Source organism: Eschrichtius robustus, chromosome 17 (assembly GCF_028021215.1).
Source record: "Eschrichtius robustus isolate mEscRob2 chromosome 17, mEscRob2.pri, whole genome shotgun sequence".
Taxonomy (NCBI): domain Eukaryota; kingdom Metazoa; phylum Chordata; class Mammalia; order Artiodactyla; family Eschrichtiidae; genus Eschrichtius; species Eschrichtius robustus.
In genome coordinates this window covers 25,347,142-25,374,461 of record NC_090840.1, presented here as the reverse complement: position 1 = coordinate 25,374,461, position 27,320 = coordinate 25,347,142, and the positions used below count along the sequence as shown (strand labels likewise).

General features: G+C 38.2%; 1 protein-coding gene across 1 annotated transcript; it reads right to left on the bottom strand.

The window, feature by feature from the left end:
* Nucleotides 1–26,761, bottom strand: CHMP4C (charged multivesicular body protein 4C). Its single transcript, XM_068525609.1, has 5 exons — nt 26,246–26,761; nt 7,893–8,070; nt 5,050–5,164; nt 1,801–1,966; nt 1–1,608 (listed from the first exon to the last, which is right to left on the bottom strand). The coding sequence occupies exons 1-5, from the start codon at nt 26,433–26,435 to the stop codon at nt 1,544–1,546; spliced, it is 714 nt and encodes a 237-aa protein (XP_068381710.1). The 5' UTR covers nt 26,436–26,761; the 3' UTR covers nt 1–1,543.
* Between the last annotated feature and the right edge of the window lie 559 nt (nt 26,762–27,320).

The window sequence follows — 27,320 nt, the reverse complement described above, 5'->3', positions numbered from 1 at the left end:
TTCATTTAACAAATCTTTATTAAATGCCAACTGTATGTGAGGGACTGTGCAGAGATACACAGTGGGATTGAACTGGAAGAGATACAGTCCATGACCTCAAATTACCACAGCCCAGCAGGGAAGAAGAATAATAAAGTGATTGTTCAAGTAAATATGCAACATAAACCATGACAGATGATAGGAGAGAAAGCAGAGTGCTACAAAAGCATATAACAGGGAGACTTGATTTAGTCTGTGCAATCAGGAAAAGTTTACCAAAACAAAGGACACTCTAAGATTTAAGGAATAAGTAAGATGTGGTATCTGTGTTGTGGAGGGTGGGAAGACTGCTAAGAAAAAACAGCATGTGCAAAAGGCCTGTGGCAAGATGGAACCATTAGACATCATCAAGTCCAACCCTTAGATTTCCCAGTGAAGACACAAAGGCAAGACACAAGAGTTTATGACTTGCCTAGTTGTACTGTGTTGGTGTCAGAGCAGGAGATGGAATCCAGAACTCCGACCTCCAGGTCTAGTGTTCTTTCCATCCCATTAGACCTTGTATTCCCTAAGCAAATGTGGGGAATTACTAGATCATTTTCTATAACGACGTTTGTCATTTTATGGTCCATGAACCATTATGGACAATACATAATGTTGTACTTTCACTTAAAAATCATTATGGCCAAAACTTTATTCAAGATATACTTTTAATTTCCTATATTTTTACATATTTACAAGGAATATGATGTAAAGTGTAAATAAATGTACAAGAGAGCACAAAACAGAAAAGAATGAATACTCACACATTTAGCACGCTGAAGCCATACAGCATCATAATGGACTGGGAATGTTAATGCAGCCCCCTACGTGACTAAATTACACCCAGGAGATTCTCGCTCAGCAGTGTAAGCTGTTAGTGCTTTCAGACATTTTGGGAAATGCATCCATTGTCCCATTCCAAGCTTAATTGGCATAATAAATGTCAATTAAAACTCCTTTAAGATTTTAAACTGCAAAACTCAAGTGAAACTATTTATGTATAGACTCACACAAGACTTCTCTACAAACTTCTCTATCTCCTATAAGAGATACGTTTCTTATACATTCACCCTGGGCTACAACATGGATACACACAGCAAACTTGCATTCTCATAGGAAAGAAAGTTATTTTCCCCCCTTTCCTAAACACATCATCACTCTTAAGTTGCTTATAAACTGTTATATGTTTTATATGTTCATAGAATTCAGTTTTCTTTCAACAAATATATAGAGAGTACCAACTATGTGCCAGGACTGCAAATAATACAATAGTGAACAAGGTAGAATGCCCCCTCCCATCAGTATGGAGAGATCCTCCAAAATGCTACCAGGAAGTCCCATTCCATCCTGGATCCTAAATCTACACATGACTCCTTTTTTAACTTTTACCTATGAGGCTTAAAAGACAATTATTCATCCAGTAAAAATATAAAACAGAATCTTTGTTAACCTCTATATTTGGCAAAAACATTTTTTGTGTCTTATGTACAGCTCATTAATTTCGGTGTCCAAACATTCTGTTTTAAGTAGCCCAAGCTGCCAATTGTTTGATATCATCATCCTCTTCTTCTGCCCTCCTGGAAGATGCTGAAACAAACAAACAAAAAATGGATAAAAATTAGTAATTGGTGACATTCATACTTTCAGCACAGAAAACAAGTATGAATTATGTATTAAAAGATATATTTTATGAAATGAAAAATAAGTGCTAAAAGGGATAGGCCTGGCTATTATTTCAGGTAATTATTTGACCACAGGTGGTTGAGGTGGGGAACAGACCTGCTCGGGATCGATGTGCAGAGGAGGACGTGCTTGACATGCGACCTGGTACTCTGTCTGGCTGTGCTGGGAGGGAGGAGGAAGGCACATTTGGAAGTCGGATATTTGCCATCTTCTTATTTAATTCTTCCTGCTCCAGTTCCTCAAGTTCTGCCATCAGCTCATCCTGAACAGAGGAAAAAGAAAGAATTAGGGAGTTAATGTTTCAAGAAGTGGGTTTCCTCAAACATAATAACAAGAACATCTGCTACCCAATTGATATGTGAGAACCCAGTGAAATGGAATATTTATTTTAAGACTAAGTCTTTTTTGCAACACTGAGCAATAATTAAAATATGAATATTTGGGGTTGTGCAAATTTGTTGTAGTTAATCTTATAATACTTCAGTCAACAGTTCTTCAAGTAATTTGTGCTAGCTGAATATATAACCTCCACAGTTTCTAGGAAATTTACACCTTGCCTGTCATTTTTCCAATGTATCTTTTATTTTCTACTGTTAAGAATTAAGAATCTGTGAGACTTTAACTAGAGGAAATAAATATTTTCATTTGGGCTAATGCTACTGAAATAAAACAACAGGTATAGCAAAACCATAACATACCAAAAGTAAAAAGAATCAAAGATATTATTGTTCCTTTGTCAAATTACCAAAACTAGGAAATATCGTGCTGTGTGTCTTAGTTAAGAAAGCTTCAACTCAAGGTAGGTACACTGTATTTCTTTCTTTTAGCAATAGCCCCAGAGAGTCTGGTTTAATCCTAAACTATTCTCTGTCCCAAGAACCTTAGAGAGGCCAGTCTAGTTTGAGGCTTTAAGGGTAAAAGTCACCTTATGACAGATATGAGATGACTTGAGATGAATAGTTCATGTCTAACTGGCTCCAAGTGTCCTCAGGTTGAGTCCAAACCCCTGAGAGAAGTTGGGAGTCAAAACTAAATTTGTCATCATTAGAATTCTGAGGTTGTCATTATTAGAAATGACCTAAGACACTCTTACATTCGACCAAGGAGATTTCTTCATTTATTCATTTATTCATCATAGAACAAATTTACTGAGAGCTCACTCCTGGCTGAACTCAGGGCTGGGGAGACAAAGTACAAACAACAGTCCCTACATTTAAGGAGCATATTGAATGTAGGAGAAAGGCACAGAAACAAATAATTATTCTATATTAAAATGAGAGTAACAATACTATGGGCCAAGAGTGGAGATCCTTAAGCCAACCGCAGCATTCGATCAAGTCACCATGTATCAGACATACAGTAAGCTGAATGACTGTCTGACCACCATTATATCTACCTCATGAAAAGGAAATAAACATGAAAATGTATAGCATGAGGCCATGTGAAATAGTGTGGTCAGTGTAGTTGTGGGCTTTATGGTGCCCGACAGGCTGAATGAATAATGTACCTTCAGCATGAATACTCTGATATCCTATTTCTGCTCACAAAACAATTAAGAACAAATATAGCAAATGTAGTAGTAGCAGAACACACTATCCTACACTGAATGTATGCCCAGAATTGCCAATAGTGCTTGATGGTTACCAACAGCACTGAAAAGATATTGATATTTTCTTTAGCAAATATGTGGTGACAGAATAATCACCTCCATCATTTTCAGACTTCAGGTACCATACACTTATTTATTCATTGATAAAAGAATTTTAGAATTTAAGAAACTTTAGAGATAGTCTAGGGATCTGGTCATTTTCATTTTATAAATGAGAAAACTAAGGGTCAGAAAAGTAAAGGGACTTACACAAAGCTTAGTAATAAATGGCAGAACCCAGATGTGCTAATGAGCCCAGAGCTCTTTCCACCATGTCATAGCGCACTCATTAGGTGCTTGTTAGTCTAACCAGGGATAGGCAAACTTTCTCTGGAAAGGACCAGACAGCAATATTTTTGGCTTTGCAGACCACATATGGTCTCTGTCTCATAGACTTCTTTGTTGCTATTGTCACTGCTGCTGTTGTTTTCTGCAATCCTTTAAACATATAAAAACCATCTTGTTCAACAGGCCATACAAAAACAGAACTTGGGGAGGCTTTGGCCTGAAAGCTACATTTTTCCAACCCCTGGTCTATACCATTTTAAAAAGCTATTGAAGAAACAGACGAACAGACAACAAATAGAAAACAAATTTATGGTTACCAAAGGGGAAAGTAGTGGGGGGCGAGGGATAAATTAGGAGTTTGGGATTAATGTATACACACTACTGTATATGAAATAGACAACCAAAGAGGACCTACTGTATAGCACAGGGGACAGCACTCAATATTTTGTAATAACCTATAAGAGAAAAGAAACTGAAAAAAAATAGATATATGTGTATGTATAACTGAATCACGTTGCTGTACACCTGAAACTAACACAACATTGTAAATCAACTATACTTCAATTTAAAAAAAAAAAGTAGAATGGAGAAAGATAAAATAAAATAAAACTAAATTAGGAAAAACAAGCTGTTGACACCCAATTCTCACTTCAAAGGATTCTGTGGAACTACATCTTACTTATTAGATGTACCGTTTTTAACACTACATGAACGTAGGAAGTCAGATTCTTTGGCATGCTAATCTGAGAATTGGAAATGTTTCAAAATTTGTGTGTACTTTGTGTGTACTTTGAGTAGAACAATTGAAATTCACAGTGCAGACCCCACCATTATAATTATAGTCTGTATTATTGGACTGATTAATCTCAGTGGAATGTGTGTGTTAATAATGTCACTCCACATTTATTTTGTTTCATAGCCTAAGTAATGAACAGAGGCAGCCTAACCTCTAATTTAACATAAGCGTGATCTGTCTGTTTCTTGCAGAGTGACACAGTCTGCTTTGTTTTGCCCAGATGTGCGAGCACTCAATTTTTCGTAATGGGGCTTTAGGCTTCAACCATTAAAAGTCACTAACTTTACATAATCACATGCTGCTTTTCCTTAATAGCTGAAAACTTAATTAGGGGGCTATTTACCAAACTATATTAATCTTTCCTTTAAATCAGAACTACCAACACTTCATTTCCCTCTTAAGAAAGGTACTTTTCTAAGAAATTTATTCTTTTTTTTTTTTTAACATCTTTATTGGAGTATAATTGCTTTACAATGACGTGTTAGTTTCTGCTTGAAATTTATTCTTTAATGATATTTAAGGAAATGTGTAAGGAAACCTGCTTGCTCCATATGGTGGGAAGCTGTCTTTTTTAGCGGCCACAATACTCCATTCTTTATATAGTGTCACCCACCTCATCAAAGTTATCGCCAAATCCAACTCGTTGAGAAAACGCTTCTGAGATTTCTTGGGCAACATCCTGTTGCTCTGTGATCTCTTGCATCAAATCATCTATTTTGTTCAGATCCCTGGGAAGTAATATTTTATTGAAATAGTTTAGAATTTTACTTTAAAATTATGAATTTAGATATAAATTAGAAAAATGAGTCAATTTAATATAAACTCTTAGTTATTTCAGTAGGATAGTAAACATTCCAGGTGATAAGACTTATCAACTTTAAGTTGCTGAATTGGGCGATTGGGATTGACATGTATACACTGATGTGTATAAAATTGATGACTGATTAAACAAAAAAAATACTATTTGCTGCATAAAGTCAGGAGGGATGGAATCAAATACCACTCTGTAACCCTTACTAAAAATTTCATTTCAGATGCAAACAAAAAAAAAAATAGATAATGAACTATGACATACTGTATAGCACAGGAAATTATGCCCATTATCTTGTAGTAACCTATAATGGAATACAATCTGCAAAAATACTGAATCACTATGCTGTACAACTGAAACTAATGCACTATTGTAAATCAGCTACACTTCAATTAAAAAATAGGTAGGTCTACAGATGAACTGGTTTGCAGGGCAGAAATTGAGACACAGATGTAGAGAACAAATGTATGGACACCAAGGGGGGAAAGTGGTGGGGGGGTGGGATGAATTGGGAGATTGGGATTGACATGTATACACTAATATGTATAAAATAGATAACTAATAAGAACCTGCTGTATAAAAAAATAAATAAAATAAAATTCAAAAATTCAGAAAAAAAAGAATTTGCACTTCAAAAAAATTAATAATTCTGTATATGTACATATATTTTAAATTATGTAAATTAAATTAAATTGATAGCCATTACATTTGGGAGTCACTAGAGGGCAAATTATTTGATAACTAACAATATTTGTAGACCCATTTTGAAAATTTGAAATTTTGTCTGGTAGGGCATATGTAAAATTTAAATATATGCTGCTATGTATTAACTCTGCAGGAAGTGGTACCATGGGCCACCAAGGACCACTGTGACTAAGATAAACTCGGGCAGCTCTCAGCAGCTGCTATCAGGGCAGCTTTTTGTAGAAGGTGAACTCTGGAACTAGAGATCTATTTTCTAGACTGCCTAGTATGTCTGAGGTCCTGGCTCCCTGAGAACTCTCCCATAGCTGCTGATGGTCTGAGAGATTACCGATGAGAGCAGGATTAGGCCTATGAAGCCCTCAGAAGAATCAGCAACTTCAGCAAAGCAATCACAGGCTCAGGACAGACAGCTGCTTTCAAGACAGTTTCTAGCACCCAAGTCCCACTGGCCGTCAACCACCCACTGAAGCTGCCAGTGTCCAAATGCCAGCATCTGAGCTGCCTCTCCAGCACCTTGTCTCTGAATCATTCCTCCAACTCTGAAGCTAGGCCAAACTGACTGGATACCAGAGAAGTGACAATTTTCCTCATTATTAAGCAATTAACACTGAAATTTTGATTCCAGTGGAATAAATCTTTTACAAGTTTTCCAGACTCTATATATGGGAAAAGCTTAGTATTTTGACATAATTTCATGTAGTAATCAAAAGGAATACTTTGCCATCCTCCTATCACCCCTTATTTCCAATTCTTCTATTTATACCAAATATACAAGGATTATTTATTTGAAAATCCTATGAGAAAGGTGCAGCTAAAGTTTGGGTCTGGGAGTGAATTTTTCTCGAAAGGAACATCCAGGGATGTTGCTGCTAAACTACCCGGAGAGAAAGACTATGATTTTGTCATACATTTTAGCACCCCGCTTACAGCAACAATATAGAACTGCGACTCTGATAGTGAATTGAATGATCTCTCAGAAGCTGTCAAAATGATGGCTGTCAATTGATTATCAAGGCAAGAAAATGTTAGCAAAGATGTCTTCACTGACCCCAGCCTCTCTCTCTCCCACCTTTTCCCATCCATGGAAGCTTCTCTACATCCCTCAATCACTCTTTGCCCTTGCGTACCTTTGGTGCAAACTTCACTATGATATTTAACTTTGGAAAAGGATTAGGTCGCAGACATTGATTCTCAGTGTGAATATAAAGCAAATTGTTAGCCCCACTACCACTATGAATATAGATTACTGAGCGCTTACTTTGTGCCAGGAACTCCTAAGTGCAGTATATCTTGTATCTCATTGAATTTCACAATAACCACATGAGGTAAGTACTATTGTTATCTCCAATTTACAGATAAGGTAACTGACTCAGGGAGAGGCAAAGTAATTTGCCCAAGGACAGTCAGCAGGATCTGGGATTATAACCCAGAAAATCTGACCCCAAATCCATGCTTTTATCTACTATTGTATGTCAATGGTTCTCAAACATTGGTTAGTATCAGAATCACCTGGGGAGCTTGGTTAAAAACAAAAAGGCCCAATCCTTACTTTTCTTGAAGGAGCTTGGGCATCTTTGTTCTCATTAGTAGTGATTTTTGAGTCCCTCCAAAATTTGACAGTCACTATTGTACAGTTCTAACACCTTCACAGATATTAACATTAAAGCCTTTTTAAAATTATAGAATGAAAATATTTGCAGGTGGAGTGTCAAACAATAGTGAGGCTACTGGGAAACATTAAGGGCAAAATGAATGTCCTTTAGTTTTTCATGGTCTTTTTTTTCTTTTGACAATATTACTTCTGCTCTTTCTCTGTGGGAACGTTCCATTCCAACATGTCAAAGAGTCTCAAATGAGTAAGCCCATTCCTGTGCAGATCATCATATACTTCCAAAGCACTGAGGGAATTTATGGCTCAGAGGGAGACTAAAGTCACTCACATGTTTTCATGAACTGCTTTCATGGCTTTTGCTGCAATGCCCATGTTCCTTAACACTTCCGTGTTGGTGTGTGAGTTTTCCAAGGCTTCTCTCTGGAACTCAATGGTAGAAAGTGTGCCATCAATCTGAGTGAGCTGCTTCTCAAACCTCTTCTTTCTCTTTAGTGCCTGTAATGCAGCTAAATAAGGGAGAAGCCACATTTATGAGAGAGCCAATCACTCACTCAAGACACTTGCTGAGATATGTTTACTCAGCACCAACCATGGAATCAGTATTGTTGAAACCAAAGAGGATACCAAATAAAAAAACTAAAGGGTAGCATCTATCCTTTCAAGTTGCTTGTACCAACTACTGCTTCCTTAAACATTTTGTTATTCTTCCAAAGGTCTGCCAAGTGTCAGAAGATGAAAAGTCAAAATTTCATAGTCTATAAAATATACCACAGAAGTGTTTCTGTTAATATTGGATTTTAGAAAAAGAATAGATAAAATAGAAGTAAATATCACGTAATAAGAAAAATAAAACTTTAGAGAAAAAAAGAATTTTAAGGACTATCTATTCTATCCCTATTTTCTTATTGCAAAAACAAGTTAATTGAGACCCAGAGAAGTTATATGACTTGCTTGAAGGTAGTCAGTGAGTGACAGTCCAAAGCCTAGGATGCCAAGCGTGTCTTGGTCTGAAGTGACTATGAGATGATCAGTAAGGTTACATCTAATCATAAATGTCCATAAAATCAACACTGTAGAGTCCTTCTCAAGGATTAGATGGCATACTGGTGAGGGAAAAGACTGGTGCCTTCAGAGAAATGGTATCCAAATACCCTCCCATTAACACTTAGCAAAATCTTACGTGCTTCTTTCAAAAATCACAACACTGAGCTCTTCTGACTACGGCACCTTGGAAGGCACCCTGAAAAATAGGCCCTAAAATGTGAGTTTTGATAAGGCATTTAGTGAGAATGCAGGAAAACAGCAGCAGCCGAATGCTAATATGAAGATAATTAAATGGAATTGACAAAAGAACTCAAATATTTTAATGGTTTCAGAGTGAAACATGTTAAGTTATTGCAACAGAGATTTCTGAGGGAAGGCTCTTTTCTAATGGTTTTGGTCAATTTCTTCTTGTACTTCCAACAGATTCAGTATATTTATTCCAATTCTTTTTGTTTGGTGCATGAAGAGTTCTAGCCATTATACTTTCCTGCTGGATTTTATTAATGATCTATGAATCCATATTAGTTGATCTCCATTTAACCTTTGCCTCAAACTCCATTTTGTTTTCTATTAAATTAATATTTAATGTAAAGTTAATATTTATATCTTAAAATTTGTATTTTGTATATTAATATTAATGTTTAATATAAAATTAATCTTGCAGCTTTCTTTTTATTACAATTTGCCTGTAATAATTTTACATGGACCTCAATTTCAAAATTGTTTTTAATTTGCTCTTTTTTGATATTGCCTATTGCAGATAGCATATATTTGAGTGTTTAATGTGTGTGATTATTTTTAACCATTCAGATAGTCTCCAACTTTTAATGTAAGTTTTTAAGTTATGCTCATTTATTGTAATAACTGATATATCATCTAGTATGGTCTTTTTACTATCATATTTATTGTGTTTTCTGTTTGTTGTGATTTTTAGTTTCTTTTTGCTTTCTTGTCTTTATATAGATTGATCAATTTTCATTTGTCCATTTTATTCCCCTTTAATTGTGGATAGTTATATATACTAAATTATTCTAATGGATACCCTTGTATTTAAAATATACACATATAATTAAACTTAAGTTTTCTATCCATGTTAAAAATAAATCAGAATCTATAATTAATCAGTATCTATAAAATGTATTGTCCCCAAACAAGATTGTCTTATCACCCCAAACCCCACAGTATTTGATTGAAATAATCTTGCTTTTATTAGTTCCAGACGATTACCAGTTTTTTTTAATTATTCTTTCAATAGTTAAGGAAACATTTCTTAAGTGCAGTAAGTTTCATAGACACAATTTCAACAGTTATTTACACTAAACTAACAGAGCTTGCTGGCTTATTTTCTTACTATTGCTTCTTGTATCCTACATTGTCATGAACCCAAGAGAAGAGAGAGAATGTAGGAAATAGAATATGTTATAAACAAAACTTGTATTAGTATCTTCAGGGAGATCAAGAGGCTATTGTGTTATAAGACAAGAATGGGCTTCCATAAAAACGAGCAACTAGAAAACAAGAAAAAATTCTTAGGAATTAAAAACATAACTAAAAAAATAAATAAAAATGTTAAAAAGTAGAATAAATATAACTGATGACTAAATTAGTGACCTGGAATATAGAGTTAAGGAATTCTCTCAGAACATAGAACGACAAGAGAGATAAGTTAATATATTGGAGGACAGAGCCAAGGAATCCAACATCCATCTTACAAGGATTTCAAAAGAGAAAGAATGTTTCAGGGGGAGTCTGGATAATAATACAAGAATAAATAACGATTTCAGAAGAAAATAGAAACAACGGTGGGGAAAGAAGTAATAAAGAAATTAAAGAATACGGTTTCCCCAAGCTGAAGGAAGACTATTCTTCAGAATAAAAATACTCACTGAACACTTAGATGGGAAAAGCAAAAAATGAAAGGCACATGACCTATACTAGTGAAATTTTGTAACTCCAAGGTAAAAAAAGAAAATCTTAAATGTTTCCAGAGGAGAAACAAGCAAAGAGATTATCTACAAAGGAATGAGACTGATACTATTATCAAATGTTTGAAATACTGGCTATCCAACAGCAATGGAATAGTGTCTTAAAATTTTTGAAATGTTTTGAAGCTAGAATTCTGTCAAAATCCAAACTATTATTTAAGTCTGAAACAAAATGAAGTCATTTTTAGACCTACAGGCATTTAGAGAATTTATATCTATGCACTGTTTCCAAAAAAAATACTTTTACTCCAGTAAATTTTTTTTTAAAATCCAAGAAAGGACAATATAGGATACAAAAAGTAATAGTAAGAAAATAAGCCAGGGAACACTGTAGTTTAACAGTGCAAATAACTGTTGAAATCGTAGTTACATGAGTGTTCCTCCATGAGGTCTCTCTCTTGAAAGAGAAGGCTGCCCAGAGCTCTATAGAAGCGGGTAGGGCATGCCAACAGGCAGGCTTCCTTCCAAGGGTAGGGAGGAAGCAGACAGGCTGGGGATTCTTACAGTTGCCAAAGAAAGGCTTTTTAGGTGTGGATCACTTTTCTATATTTCCCTCGTGAGTGGTAACTTTCTTTCCCCGCCCCTTTCTGCCCACTGTGAAGGTCCAGGGTCAACTCGGTTCTGCTCTACTTCCCTCCCCAGGTGCAACACCACAATTTCAGTCCTTGCTGAATAGCACTAACACTTAATTTAAAGAACAGCTTTTATTTATTTATTTAATCTGTCCTTTAGGAAAGAACTAAAAAAAAAATAAAAAATAAAAAAAAACATCTGGCACAAAGGCCTTTCTACCATATCATACAATATCACTGTGGAGAGGCTCTTCACGTGAATGACCAGAGCTGTGTGAGGGTTTTCTCCTGAACGCGGGAATATGGGCAGCTGACCTTCTGTGCTATCACTCTGCCTGGAGATCCACACCCACTATGACATTTATTATATTGGATTATAATTTTTGTAAAATGTATTCTACTCCATCTCCCCTACACTAATTATAAGCCCTTTGTGGAAAGATACAGAATCCTATTCATCTGTTTCCCCAGCACCTGGCCCAGTTCCTGGCACATGGCCAACAAAATACTGTACATAACAAAAACCGATGTTTACTGAGCATTTGCCAGACGCCAAACTGGTGTTAAGTGCTTTATGTGCATTATGTGATTTATATCATTAACTCTCACAAAAAACTACAAGAGTAAATACGATTACTGGTCCATTTTAGAGAAGATAAGATGAATGAATACTAGATGAAAAAATTTGATAATTTTGTGCACCTTGACAGCATGATATAACAGAAAGAGTATGGCCTTCAAAGTCAGAGTGTGAATTTTTCTTCCATGACTTAATAGATGTATATTCTTGGATAAGTCACTTTCCTTCTTGGATAAGTCACTTTCCTTCTCTGAGCTTCAGTTTGCTGTTCTGGAAATGAGGACATAATCCCCAAGAGGCAGGGTGATTGTTCTAAGAACTAGTGATAATTTATGGAAACCACCTTATAAAGTACCTGTACACAGTAGAGACTGAGCAACTAGATATTATTTCTATTAATAATAGTGATTTATATAACAGTCATTCATTAATGAGATTGCACATCTTATTTCTGAGACCTCCGAGCAACAAGTTACCTGTTTTTTCACCCTAACTCACCATAACAGGAACATAATATTACAAAACAGATCTGCATTTCAATGGTACAGTGCATAATACTATACAGCAGAGTATCCTAAGAAGCTAAACTCCAAATACACATCTCCATCCAACATACCCAGAGGTGGAAGGTTCAAAGTCCGTCTCTTTCCTATCTCAGGCTGGTTCAGTGTCCGTACTAATTTGGAACCTAACTATACCCATTGACCCAAAAGTATTTTCTTTTTTTTTTTTTTTTTGAGAATTTTTAAAACTTTTCATTAAAAAAATATACCACGCTTCCTAGTAAGAATTAATTTTAGATTACTTTCTGTAAATTGAAAAATACTATTTGGTATAAAAGATGGGGCTTTGGAGTCACTAGCACTGCATTTTAATCTTACCTCTACCAATTAAAAACTGTGAGTAATAACCTTATTATTATTATTATTAAGGAATGTGACCTTAACTCTCCTTAAATGATGCTCCCTCAGTTGAACAATAATAATAACAATAAAAATAACACCTAGAAGATGACAATAGAACATTGTACCCTGCAGTCAGGTTTCCCTTCAAATCTAGGCTCCATCTACCCACTGCTACGTGGCCTTGCATAGCTGCTTATTGGAAAATGTGAATATAACTCATGTGGTCGTTAAAGGTTAAATGAAATAACATATGTAAAGAAATTAGTCTGGCACATAGTGAGTGATTACTAAATATTAGAAACCTTCATCATTATCATCATCTTCTTCACAAGATTTCAGAAGCATATGATGGGAGCCACATGATGTAATGCCCAACCTTGCCAATATTTTTTATTAATAACAATAAGTTCTGGGAATTCCCTGGCAGTCTAGTGGTTAGGACTCTGTGCTCTCACTGCCAAGGGCCCAGGTTCAATCCCTGGTCGGGGAACTAAGATCCCACAAGCCGCACGGCGCAGCTGAAATAATAATAACAAGTTCTGATCTGGACACAATTTTGAATGCCTATATTAACATATGGTTTCTGCCCTTCAAAATAGTTGGGAGAAATTTAAAAATTCACCAAGATGTGAGATTTCAACTTACACTATAATCTCCATACCGTAAACTACACATTGGCCTGAATCAGAGACCTAAACTCTGAAGGAGGAAGCAGGTAATGAAAGTAAGTGAAGGAGAGAGAGAGGGGTTAAAGGGAAAGGCCTTCTTTGTTTTCTCACTTGTGAGAAAGAGATAGAGGATTATTCCTCTATTATAACAATAAAAAATACTGCAAGAGTGATGATAAATGGCCGTGGACACTGGCTCCAGTATCAAAGAGCCAACAGGAAGAAGTGGGAACTCTGGAGACCAGGAGAGATTAAGCCTGACCTATGGAAGCAACACCACTGGGCTCCAGTCCTCGGCTGCCATGCAGACTGTACGCCCAGCCTTCCACACGATCAAAAGAAGCAAGAGATCTGGATTTGCATCCCAAATCCTTCAAAGTTAAAAGCTGAGCTACATTTTTCAAAAAAACCTTGTGTGAGCAAAACAGATGATTTCTGTATGGCTGGATCTGGCCCCAGGACACCTGACACTTCTTGTGGCTTCTATCTGGCACAGTATGTTTCTCCCAAACACTAAGACCGGAGGCTTCTGTTCCAAAGAGTCAAGAGGTGTATGTGAGGAGTACCTCTGTGAGCTGTTTCTCATGTGAAATGATGATGCCACGGGCCCACCATGAGATGGACAGGCTTTAACTTTGATTTCTAATAACCAATTTAGGAAAGAAATAGCTGTATTTTTTTCAAATACATTCGACAGATGTTGCAAATAAAGCATCACTCCTGATTTGGCAAAGAAGGACACTTTTCGAGCCGTGTAATTTAACCTATGTAGAATGTGCAATTCAATCTGCCAAGCTCCTACATGTGCTTTTAGGCAGCTGATGAAACCTGGAAAACATTCTTTCTGAAACAAAGGAATCTACTGTATTCCTTTGTGGGGGAGAAACTTCCAGGGGTTTTGTCTCTTTGTATAGCAGTGATGTTTCTTCAGCGACGGAGCTGCAGAACAATGCCCCGTATGTACTGCTGCCAAGGGATACACGAAGAGCCCTTACTATACAGCCCATTGAGAACTGGGACTGAAATGTAAGAATTACCCACTTGAACCAAAATTCAACTAGCCCTCTGCAACTTTACCACATTGCCAGAGGAGGAAGGCTTTCAGTCATCTATGAAAAATAACTTCAAATAGCAGAAAAGAGTTGCAGTTTCATTGCTTAGATCATGTATAAGGGCATCTTGATTGGAAAGGCCAATCTGTTATTCTTTGCTCGTTCAAGGTGTATAAATCCGTGCGTTGTTCATCTATTAGTTGGCAAAAAAGGAAGAACATTTTAGGAACCATCATATCTAGTGACTACAGACAAACCTATCTGTGAAATATGAAACTGAATTACGACAGCTCTACTCTCTCCCAGGAACGGATGACTTCTAGAGAAGGCCTAAAAAGATGAAGCTTGGAAGACTTAATCCCAGAGAGTGCTTAAGTGACATGCCACTCATAATTGGTTATGTCCTCTTTTGCTTTTAACTGGGAAGTCTCATAATCGTGTTGTTTTATTTGAGAAACTTCAACGTAAGCCCTGTTCTTACTCACATACAACTCACTTCATTAATCAAACAATAGTTCTATTTATGGCAACTCATTATAGTTCTCGAAAAACACAATCTGAGTAAGCATCACCATGAGCATTCCATAAATGGAATAAAAACAAAATGTTTCTGTTCAAAGTCACAGGTTAGATTGGAAACGGCTGGGGAAATATTAGAAAAATCTAACATTCATTTATTTGTCCAGGGCCAACCCATTATGAATTTTCCCCAGCCTTCGTCATTTTTTAAAAATATCCTTCATCCATTCCTTTCAGTCACTCCACAGGCATGCACTGGAGATCCACCACATGCTTTGCACTGTAGGGGCAAAGAAATAAGGCTACAATCTCAGAGGAGGCAAAATATAAAACGGGCATTCAATCACTTATTCAGCATTCAACAAGCATTTATTAAGCGCCTACCATCTTACAGGAACTGTCTCCATGGATACCAACTTGTATAAGGTACATCCTTCACTTCAAGTAGCATAGGAGACATTGAGGAAAATAATAAGAGACATGTACAAGGCACAGTGGATACACAGAGGAATGTACACACTACACTCTCTCTGGAGGGTGAGGGAAGACCTCACAGGGAAGGTAATGAAGCCAGGGTGACTGTCTACACAGATGCTCACACACACTGCCCAGTAAGAAGCATGAATGATGAAATATATTACTTCTAGCCCCTGACCCTCTCCCCTACTGCAAATCTCTTTACTAAATGATGTAAAGTTTCTGGCTGAGAAACCAGAGCAAATCACACCAGTTTGCCACACTAGCTGGAACTTAAGTAAGATCACACTTTCAGAGGTCTGGCCAATATTAAATGTCATTAAAAAGGGTAAATAGCAAGCTAAAAGAAGATTAGACCACAGAAATGATGTAGTGGATTATACAATGGCAAAGCAGATGCTGGAGAAAGCAGTAAAAAAGGAATGAGATTGGAGAAAGTAAACAAGAGATATTCTGAGGAAAGGGCATTTGGAAGAGGAATATTGCTGTAAGCAAGCCAGTAATGTTGTACTGAATTTTGTGTTAAAAAAAAAAAAGAGTGATTGATTAATATCATAAAGTGTAAAGGATTACAAAGAGGTGGCCTCAGCCATCTGCAGAAAGATAGAAAAAGACAAGGGAAATGGAAGTTATTGTCCAACAGAAATGATGTTCCTCTCCTCATCCTAAAAAGCTCACACTTACTTTTGGAGATAAGGCAGTTCTCACTGCCAGGACGTCACCCAAGAGATTAATAGAGGAGATAAATCTGAGAGGGGAAGGTCATGACCTAAAAGTGTTATTAGGCTTGAGTTGCCAAAAAGGGAAGAAATGCTTGCATAAAAGACTCATTTTATTTATTTTTTCCTTTTTTTAAAATTAAAAAAAAAATTTGTATTGGAGTATAGTTGCTTTAGACTGCTGTGCCAATTTCTGCTGTACAGCAAAGTGAATCATCCATACGTGTACATATATCCCCCATTTTTTGGATTTTCTTCCCACTTAAGTCACCACAGAGCACTGAGTATAGTTCCCTGTGCTATACAGTAGGTTCTCATTAGTTATCTATTTTACACATAGTAGTGTGTATGTGTCAATCCCAATCTCCCATTTCATCCCACCCCCTCCCATTTCCCCCTCAGTATCCATACGTTTGTTCTCTATGTCTGTGTCTCTATTTCTGTTTTGCAAATAAGATCATCTATACCATTTTTCTAGATTCCATATATATGCGTTAATATACGATATTTGTTTTTCTCTTTCTGACTTACTTCACTCTGTATAAAAGACTCATTTTAAATATCCACGGAAATTCCTATTTTTCATAATTAATTGCTTCCAAGGTCAACTTCCAGGCAAGTAAAATTAACTTGTTATTGGAACACTATACCAATGTATTAATTAAAATCTTCTTGACATTCTTTGTAAAGACCCAGTTAAGTGACCAGGCAGAATATATAACCAATTGAAGGAATAAGTTTTCTACTTGCTACTAGTATTATTAGTAACCTCACAAATTGGTAAACTTTATGGACCTGCTATTGCCTAGAATATAGAGGAAAAAGTATGAACATGAAACCAGCAAATATTAAATAGAAAAACTCAGAAACAGCTGATTATGCTTCATTCTACAGGGTAGACATAGGTACCTATGGATGTAATTTTGTATGTTGCGTGTGTACCTTTGTGTATGTCTGTATATATGAATATGTGTATATGCATGTGTTTATATGTGCATGTGTGTATATGTATCTATATATGTATATATGTGTCATGTGTATATGTGTGTGTGTGTGTAATGTGGTTCTATTTTCTACTTGTAAATAAGTATTCCTTGTTCATATGATGCACCAATAGTTCCAACTACTGTGCCCATGGCTTGTAGGTGCTCCTGAGAACCAACAGATTTTACCCCTAGAGCCCCCATTAGCTCCCACTGCTTATGATTCTATGATTATTCCCTGGAGATCCTATGACCAACAAATCTGGAGGAATACAAAAAAAAAAAATCTGGAGGAATACATAATTCTTATCCTCAAAGCAAGGTGACTATTACTAATTTAAATTCTTGGAGAAAGGTTTACTTTGACATTGGTGATGAACTCTATGTACTATTCTTTAGTTTTTCAAATGTAAGTGAGAGAAAAACACTCAAATATTATAGTTTATGTAAATATAGTTTACATGAATAAAAGTTGTCAAGCTGCTCAAAGAATGATAAAACATAAGTTCTTGTGTATATGATCTTTGAAATATGTGTAAATTGGCTTAACGTAATCATAACTTTTTTTTCTTGCTTCAGTCAACACAGTAGAAGTTCTGAGTTAGGATAATATCTTTGTTCAAACTCCAAGGTTATACTGACTTTCATTTTACATGAATGAAATATACAAAAAGAATGGTAATATAAATAGCGCTGCTCACTGAGAAAGGCCTGTTGAACAATGTTCCTCCTACAGCAAAGAAGACACACCCATTATGACTGTGCAGCATATAGCGCTCTGTGAAAGAACCAAAAAGATTCACTAGAAATTCATGTTCAAATAGAGAATGAAATGTCCAAAATGCTTGTCAAATGTTTGGTCGCACAATTTTATTTCTCCAACTTCATATGTAAGCCAAATATAAAAGTGTAAACTTTATTAATTTAAGCTCACTGGTTGACATTCAATTTTAAGTTTTTAAATAACTTCTAATACAAGGATTCCCAACTTTTAACAGAGAATAATCAACTTTTCCTTTCCTATACTTTTAAAATCACCACTCCTCCTTGCTTGCCTTTTTGGGTTTGTTTTGTTTGAGGGTAGCAATTACACTGTTGGTATTTAAGTCACTAGACTGCTAGGTTGAGAAGAGGTGTTGGAGGCTACACAGAGCAGATGATGGGCAGGGCTTTAGCTATTTCCCATTCTCTCACTGGAAATTCCCGCAAGATAGAAATATTTGAGAAAAGGGCTTAGCAGTGGGCTGAGAGAGCCACTGGTCCAGGTTTAAGAGCTCTTACTGCTTTAAAGTATGACCGTATAAACTTCGTACTAGTCCTAAATATTTCCAATAAGTAATTCTCTATTAATACCACTTGTTTGAGGTAAGTAATTAAAATCTCTGGTACAAGAAAGTCAGTTACTCAGGAAATGGCTTACTATTTGCTTTATATTTATTCCAGACTCTTTTTTTTTTTTTTTCCCTTCACCTTCTGCAAATTTTTGAGCAATTGTGTATGTGTTAGAACTTCTATAAAATTATAGTCAGAAAAAGTAGGAGAAACTAAAATTACTGGTATATGCTCTAAGTTCTGGCTATAGTTTGCTAAAGCAGAGGATTGAGAGTGTAGTTTTAAAAAATAAAACCTCGATATTATCTATGTATTTTAAGTGATTGTGATAATTTTGCCCCTTAAGAGCACAAATAGATTCACGTGTACTTATGCATATTACAAAAATTGAATACCAAAATAGATTATTCATGCCCTTTCCAAAACTGACCCCCTAAGCAAAGCATCATAAACTTTAAAACTCAGAATCAGATGCCTTGCCTTATAGGCATAGGTTAGAGTATTATGTGTTTTGAGTTGTTTTTTATTCTGTTATCTTGAAAATAAAATCTGATCTGAAATAAGTAGCCCTAAATACTGAGAAACATACTAGTAATACTAAGTACATCTGAGGACAGTTCACAGTAATCTCCTGTTGTAGTTTCTTGAAACTGCATAAATCATATGATTTTGGCATAATCATCGTGTTAGTAGTAACTTTTCTACCTTATTCTATTTTATTGTGGCTGATTCAATAAACTACAAAATAGCATAAATCAAGGAAAATTATATTTTTGCTGAATGTAACTATTTCCCAAAATATGGTGCTCTATTCCAGCTTTGTGGAATTTAAATGAAGAATAATAAAAAATGAATGCTCCAATATTTATACTATTGCTCCAAATTCATGAAGGAAAAAAATAAACTAGATGTAAAGTTATATAACACAAGAAGCAGTACCAATTACCCTCATAGAAGAAGCTATGGGTTAGCCAAAAAGTTTGCTCAGGTTTTTCCATGCCCGAATGAACTTTTTGGCCAACCCAATATGATAGGTCAGCAAACTGTCAAAATTTGTACCACAGACACTTGAAAGAATGATTCTAGAACAGATACACTCTATACTCTAGCTTCTGAGGAAGTAGAAAAGAAGCCAGTGGTAACTAGAAGCCAATACGAGTTCACAAAGTTGAAAATTTAGTTCAAAAACTAATCTCATGGGTTTCTTTTCTTTGGGTTACTGGATGATGACCAAAGAAAAAATATGGACCACCACTGGCCTTTTAACCTTATACATATCAAAATCACCCAGAAAGCTATGAGTACCAGAATTCTAAACCTTATCCCAGATCTCTTGAAACAGAATCTCCTGTTGTGGCATCTTAAAAAGCTTTCCAGGTGAATCTGATGAAGTTAACACACTACCAGTTCATAAACCAGCATTGTGAACCAGAGGTGTGTGAATATAGTTTGGTTTTAGGAATTCGCAAGGTATACTGAGGCATTGTTAGGGAAAAGAGAAAAAAACTAAGAGAGATAAGATGGTGTGGGCTAGAGATAGATGTCAGGTGTATTCATAACTAGATGAATAACTGAACTCACTGCTGAGGTGTCAAACCGGTAATCATGCCTTAGCTGAATCTTACATGAAACATCATTGCTATCATGCAGAGGTGATCCTGGAATGAAGTCTCTAGCGGCATGTCATGAGCTTCTGTCCTTGGTTCTGTCTTATTCAATACATTTTAATACTTGAACAACAACAAAAAAGGCAGCTGAATAAATTTGTGACTGATTGAACCAAAAGAAATGGCTCATATATAAGACAATGAAGTTGGAATTTTAAAATCTTAATTTTAAGGCAACTGAAAATAAGATGATACTGAATAGAAATACATGTAAAACATGGAATGCAAGTTTAAAATGTTGATTTTTAAAAGGGGGGGAAGGGTAAATCTGGCTGGGATTTTTAATTCTTTCAAAGTCCAGTTGTAGAAAAAGCAACTGATAAGGCATCTGAAAAGGCAGATACAAACTGAGGCTGTGTCTGCAGAACAAAAGAGATAAGAAACCCAAGGCATTCTGTGCTGGTCAGTTCCCAAGTGCGTGAGTGAGGGTGTAAGCCCTGGATCCTTGCCAGGGCTCAGAGGGGAGAGGGAGGTATTAAGAAAGTGCGACGTTTTAAAATTACAGTTTAAGTGAATAGGGCTCCCAGGACTGGTCCAGACATTTTAGGTCCCCCCCCCCACCAGGGGTTAAAGCCTGATGGGAGCTCCCAAGGTGAGGGAGGAAATTGAGGGTGGAGGTTGAGGGAGGGTCGCATTTCTATTGATCTGTCTTTTCCGGAGGAGAAATGGGCAGTTGACCTGAGAATAAGATCCAGGTATTGGATGCCCCAGGAATAAAATTCTTTTCCCTGGCCCCAGAATACACAGAGTGTGGTACAACAATTGGATAATCGGAGGCAAACAGAACACTATTATGGTGTCTGGTTGTAATTTGAATACTGGGGGACTCTGGGACCCTGCACAACGATTGTGGAGTCATAGTACCCTATACACTTCCCTAAAGAAAACTAATTCCGGTGCATAAGATGACTTGTCAGAAGCTCTGGGAGTGTTTCTTCGCAATTAACACAGCGGGAGGTTTATTTCTCATCGGGGTATCTGAGTGATGACAGAGGAGAGGAGAAACAAGAGAACGGGTGAGGAAGAAAGGAGAGCAGAGATAGTGCCTCCCAGTTTAACGGCCCATTAAATAATACATACAGGTTCTCAAACTGCATCAGAATCATTGAGTTATTTGTTCAAAGTTCAGGTTTCTGAACTCTACACTCAACCTTAAATTAGAAATTTTAGGGGCGTCCTTCTGAGTATACATTTTAACCAGCATCCTCCAGGGCTTCTGATGCAGCTGAAATGAGGCCCACATTTTGAGAAATTCTATTAAGAAAAGAGGTCGCCAGGTAAGTGATATCTCCCAGGGGAACTTCCATCCGGGCCCTGCAGGCTGTGCCTGTCTCCTATTACCTGAGCCATGCTTTTGCACTCACTAGTTTGGCACTCAACCAGCTGACAGTGATGTGGTTCTCTTTACCCAGTTCTTCTGGCCCCCGGTGTCTGAGATTGCCGACTTCAGCTCTGTGACAACTATCATAAAAAGCCCAAAGAGATTCCAACACTGAGCTAAACTAGTGGGACTGTGCCCACATCCTGACTCCAAGGAAGCCCCAGACTGCATGATGACTCTGAAAACAAATTCATCCTTGCCCCCAAACACCTCAGGGCTCAAAGTAAGCCAGCTATGCACACAAGACTCTCTGCCTTGGGGTCTCATTTCACCAAACAGACACCTGGCAAAGAGGTTGAACGAATGACCTCAGCTCTGAGTTGTCACTGGAATCCTGTGAAATGACACTGAGGAGGGATTTTGGTCAAATTCACTTCCTCTCTGTCTCAACCTCTCACCTCTGTAAGTCCACTTCCCAGCAGCCTGAGGCCTAGTGATAACTCCAGCCTGGATCCACCCCTTTTCACATAGTTACATATTTGGATTTCTTGTTCTGCCTGGGAAAAGGTAAGCAACGGGGCCACCACGAGGGTGAGGGGAGAGAGCAGAGCGGTACCGAGGGGGAAGATGTCAAGGGGCACTCACTGTCAGGGCCTCACTCGCCTCACCCTGACTGACCTGCCCTGGTGAGCAAACCTCAGCACGGGAAGGGGTAACTGAGGAAGTGACAGAGGTGGGGTTGCAGAGCAGGAGACTCAGGCAAGTGACTGCTGTCCTCAACTATGTGAAAGGTCTTCACATGACAGATGGAGTAGATTTATTCTGTGTTATTCCAGAAGACAAATTTGAACCAGTATGTGGATCTTACTAGGAAACTGATGGCAGCTTTAAAAAAAAAAAAATGCTACGTTATCACAAAGGGTGATATTTATAAAGCGCTGAATGGAGGGCTTTACACAGTAATGTCGTTAATCATCACAACTTTGAGGATCAGCTTTATCACCACCATTATGCAGATGAAGAGACTGAGACTCAGGCCAAGTAAATGGTCTAAAGTCACACCGTTTCTAAGTGGCAGGACAGGGCCAGGAATCAAACCCAGGGCTCTCTGCTTTGAAGCCCAGGCTCTTCACTACAACACTAAGTTACTTTCTATCAGATATTTACACATTGACGGAAACCGAATAGGGATATTACACTTAAGCAAATCCCTGTGACCATCTCTTAAAGATTTTATTAAAAAAAAACCAACTCATAAGAGAGGTTAGAACTGTGACCTCTAAGGTGTTCCTCCAACTAGTGTGGCAGGAGGGAGTTGCAATGTACTAAAATGTTGATACCTTCAGCTCCTGAGGCCTCCAGCCTGGGGTGTCCAGAGCCCTCGAGCTGCTGGTCCTTGGTTATCCCAGGGACACATACAAATATTATCGGTGCCCATGGGTGCCATGATATGAAAAGAGTTAGGAAGCACTGCAAGACTAAGAGACCTTGTATTTCTACCCCACTAACATTACCATGGATTTAGTTTTCTCATCCTTGACCTTGGCTACAGGGCAGAATCACCTGGGGGCACCTTTAAAAAAATATTGATGCCCAAACCCCACCCCAGCCAATTATATTAGAATCTATGAGGGCAGGATCCCGCAGGCATCAAGGTGACTTTCATATACAGCCAGGACTGAAAACTGCTCTAGATGACAGTGCTCAGCAAAAATAGAAAAAAAATTAAGTGACGTATAAAAAAGTCTGCTTTTCCACAAAGCAGATTACTAGCTTATATAAAGCAGGAGTTCTATCATAGTAATCTGAATAAACTGCACTAAAGAATGTCTGCTCTTCTCAAGTTTTTAACCAAATTATAGATCTTGCTTCAATTGTTCCTCTTTTAGATCAACAGAGCCTTGATATCATGGCTGTTGCAAAACCAGTTTGGTGGTGCCCACTCAGGCTCTTTTTGGTAGATTATGGTAACTGCCAAAGAGGTTTGAAGTAAGAATTAGCTACCACTGCACAGCCTTGCTACAAGTTGCAATGAAAGCAAGTTTCAGACTCAGATCTGCAGATACACTTATTAAACAAACATACATTGGCCAAGCAGGCATAAAACAGTTTCTCAACCTGTTTTATGAGCTCATTGAAGTCCCAGCTCTATGTCCTTTAGGTCTAATACACCTTATATGAAAGGCTCACTGAACACAGACAGCGACCTTCTCTGGCAGGGTGCTGTGCTCTGTGGGAGCTCAGACATCCACCTGAACCAAGGACTGGACACTACGCTGATTTGATCAAGCCCCAGGTGCCATCCTAACGTTGTTAGTTATACACCTAGTACATTCTTAACGCCTATTCTTACGTGGGGAGCAAGGAAGTATCTCTAAACTATCTCAGCCAAACCACATGTTTAGAATACCCACAATTTCACCAGTGAGATCCCATTTCTAACATTTATTATGCTAATTTAAGAGTTACTCATTTTACCAATAAAACCCATTTTTGACATTGAGAATGCTAACTGTCAAAATTTCTGTTGTAGAGAACTAGATCATGGAAGAATTTGTACTGGCTGGGAGTGTGGCCCTTTCTGATATGATACTAGCTGGCCACTCAACTAGTATTCTTGACAGCATGTTAGCTGACTAACCACCTCTAGAAGTAAAACTTTAACTGCACATACATATGTCACTCCGATTATCAGGTAAATTACAGCCGTTCTGACACTGACATTGTGTAGCACAAGATCCATTTAGTACTAAGTATATTTGGCCTTATTATGTGTGTGAAAATATTTCTTGGGGGCTAATGGAAAACAGTAACCATATGTATATGAAGTTATTTGGTTTATTTGGAAGATGCTGATATTGACAGTGTTTCCAATGCATGGTCTGTGACTGGATTCTTTCCATAGTTTAGATTACAGATGGCCTCATGCTAACCAGACTCTTCCTACTTCCAGGGCCACTGTAGAACCAGGCTTGGGCTAACTCCAATGAAGCTCCCATGGATAAATGACGAAAAATAAATAGCTTTTCTGAAACCAATTGATTATTTGCACTTGATACATCTCTAGCTACTCTGATTTAAGGAAGGTAGATTGATGTTCCTGATTAGGGTTGCCTTTATTTATTTATTTATTTTTTTGGGTGTCTTTATAAAGTCTACTTGTAGACACTTTATTTAGTGCATTGCCAACTCAAGAACATTATATTATTTTACATTCTTTTCTTCTAAAAGCAAATCTATATTTCTACCACTTCATAGAAGCAGACGTTTCATTTTTCAGATTTTTTTTAAGCCAGTATTTACTGAGCAACCACTGTAGATAAAGCTACATACAGATCCAAGTGGATAACAAATCAAAAAAAATCAAAAAAAACCAAAAAAAACCCTTGACAGAGTACCTTGGTGGGTACTCTAAACAAATGTCAGAGTACCCATCAAACTGAAGAGGAAGGGCCCAGGAAAAGAACAACAAATGGCTTTTTAGCAAGTCATATTGGCATAGTGTCTCTGTTGAAATTGCCATTTAATAACATCCCAAAATATTTCAGACACGAAGTAAAAATAGAAACCAGCACTTAACTCTAAAACAGCCTACAATGTGGACAAGAGTTACATGCAAGAGCAGAGGAAAATGAAACTTGGCCTTTTTGTTGTTGGTAGTAAATGGGCATAAATGTCATTTTTATGGAAAGAGCAGGATTTTCAAGGTCAACTCCAGGAGACATGATTGCTTTCCTGTGTTAAACAACGGCACGGTCATTTAGGGCAAACTAAATCTTCCCAAGGCTTCATTATGACTCAAGAAGCCCAACTTGAGGATGCAAGTTCAGGGTTTGGTGGTGAGCAGAGGCCTAAATTGCCACTTCTGTTTCTGGGTCTGTCACTTGAACTTGTGTTACAAAAAGCAAATCACTTCAACTTCTTGCTGGGTTTTTATATGTGCCACGGGTGCTGTTTAGATCTATTCTCTATAGAGAGAGCCACACACTGAAGAAACCAATTAACTCTGGCAAAGAACAAAGGGTTCAAGGTGCAAGAGGAGCACCAAGAATCATTATTGACTTAAAGACCTTTCCATGTGGCAAAAGCCAGTGATAGAATTACTATTTAATTCTCCGACATTACTTTTTTGGTATAATAGCTCAACTGCACAACAGCCAACTAAAGTCTTCAACAGCTGAGGAAAAGGGAAACCAGAACATACTAGAATATACTTCAATGGAGATTTACAAGCAAGTTGAAATGTGTGATTCAAAATACAAACACACGGCAGAAAAGTTGATATTTAGCATTGGAGTCAGCAGGACTGGACCAGGGTGGGACAAGCCAGGGGCAAAATTTAAGGGGGCACCCAAAAAAGCAATAATCAAGATAAATAATATTTCAATGCAATATTTTTGAAATTCAAAATTAATGCAAAAAAAAATCCACGATGAACAAAACATCACATTTCAGAACGAATTTGAAATAAAGAAGGGCTGTGCAGAACACATAAGGGCCAGTTGCAACAGAAAAGAATCAATAATACCAATCCTGTTTTTATTTTAAATATTGCTATTTTGTTCATTATGGATGCTTTTGTATCAACTTCGAGTTTTTAAAATATTGCATAAAAATATTGTTCATCTTGATTACTGAGATTTGTGGTGCCTCCTTACATTTTGCCCTCTAGGATTGTGCTTTGCTCAGCTCTAACTCCGGGCCCCTGGGGGGTCATTACCAGTTTCTAGAAAGGCCGTGGGAGCACACCTGGTGGCCTGGGGGACAGGTGCTGTGGGCCAGACCGGACTGTCCCCAAGGAAACGGCTGGAGGTAGGAGCGGGAGAGTTCACGACTGGGGCCAGACCCCGAGCCTACCTCGTTTATTCTGCGTGCCGTGCTTCTTGGCCAGGCTGAGCTCCCTCTGGATTCGATTTTCCAGGTACTCTTGTTTCTTGCTCAGCATCTCTTCTGTCTCCCGAAGTCGAGCCAGGGCTTCCTGGGAGCTGGGAGCAGCTCGGCTCTTGGAAGAGCCTCCCCCTTTAAAAAACTTGCCCAACTTGCTCATGGTTGTGGAGTTGAAGGGAGAGCAGCGGTCCCGGGAGCGTCTCAGGGCTCCCCGGGGCCGCGCCTGGGGAACAGGTGAGCGCGATCGGGCTCGGGACTCGGAGGCCCAGACCCGGGAAGGCGGCGATCCTGGGAATCAGCACGTCGTCGGGCTTGCCCAGGTGACACCCTCTCCTGGGCATTTCCTGGCGGCCGGCTGGGCCCCGCCCCTTGGCGCGGCAGGGGCGGGGAGGGCACCGGAGTCGGACGCGGCCGACCGGCGCCACCCGGCCCCCCGGGAGTTCAGGCGGAGAAAAGAGTTGAAAAGAGCGACCAGACTGCAGCCGAGTTGCTGTTTTATCCACGCTGGGCACGCAGCCGGGGGTGAAGGACTAGTTTGGGCATGGCTTAGAGAAAAGCAAACCACTGTTCCAAGGGTCTTGGGCGGGGCATGAAAGCCTGTGTATAATAAGTGCGCTTTGCTGCCCTGGATGAACAAGATGCATAATTCCACATGTGTTTTTGTTTGTGATCGTGTGTGAGCACAGTGTCAGGTCTCTGTCCTTGTGAATAAGAATATTCAGGCGCGTTCATCTAGGTGTGCATGGTGTGGGGGTAGGAGTGTGGCGGGCAGCGGCTTGCAGGACATTTGTCTGCCACTGTGATGCAGGTGTGTGGGCAAGTAGCTCATTCTCAGAACGGCTGGTCTGACTGGGCTTGTTGCCGCAGGTGGAGAAACTGGGCAGGTTGATGTGTGCCTGGCTGCCCGTTGGCACAGGTGGATTCTAGATCATCCTTACGTGGCTTGAGGTGACGAAAGACGGTGGTCATCTCTTTCCCTAATGTGAGGACTTCTGAGTGTGTTGATGGCTGCATTCAGTTCTGTAACTAGGCATCTGAAGCTTTC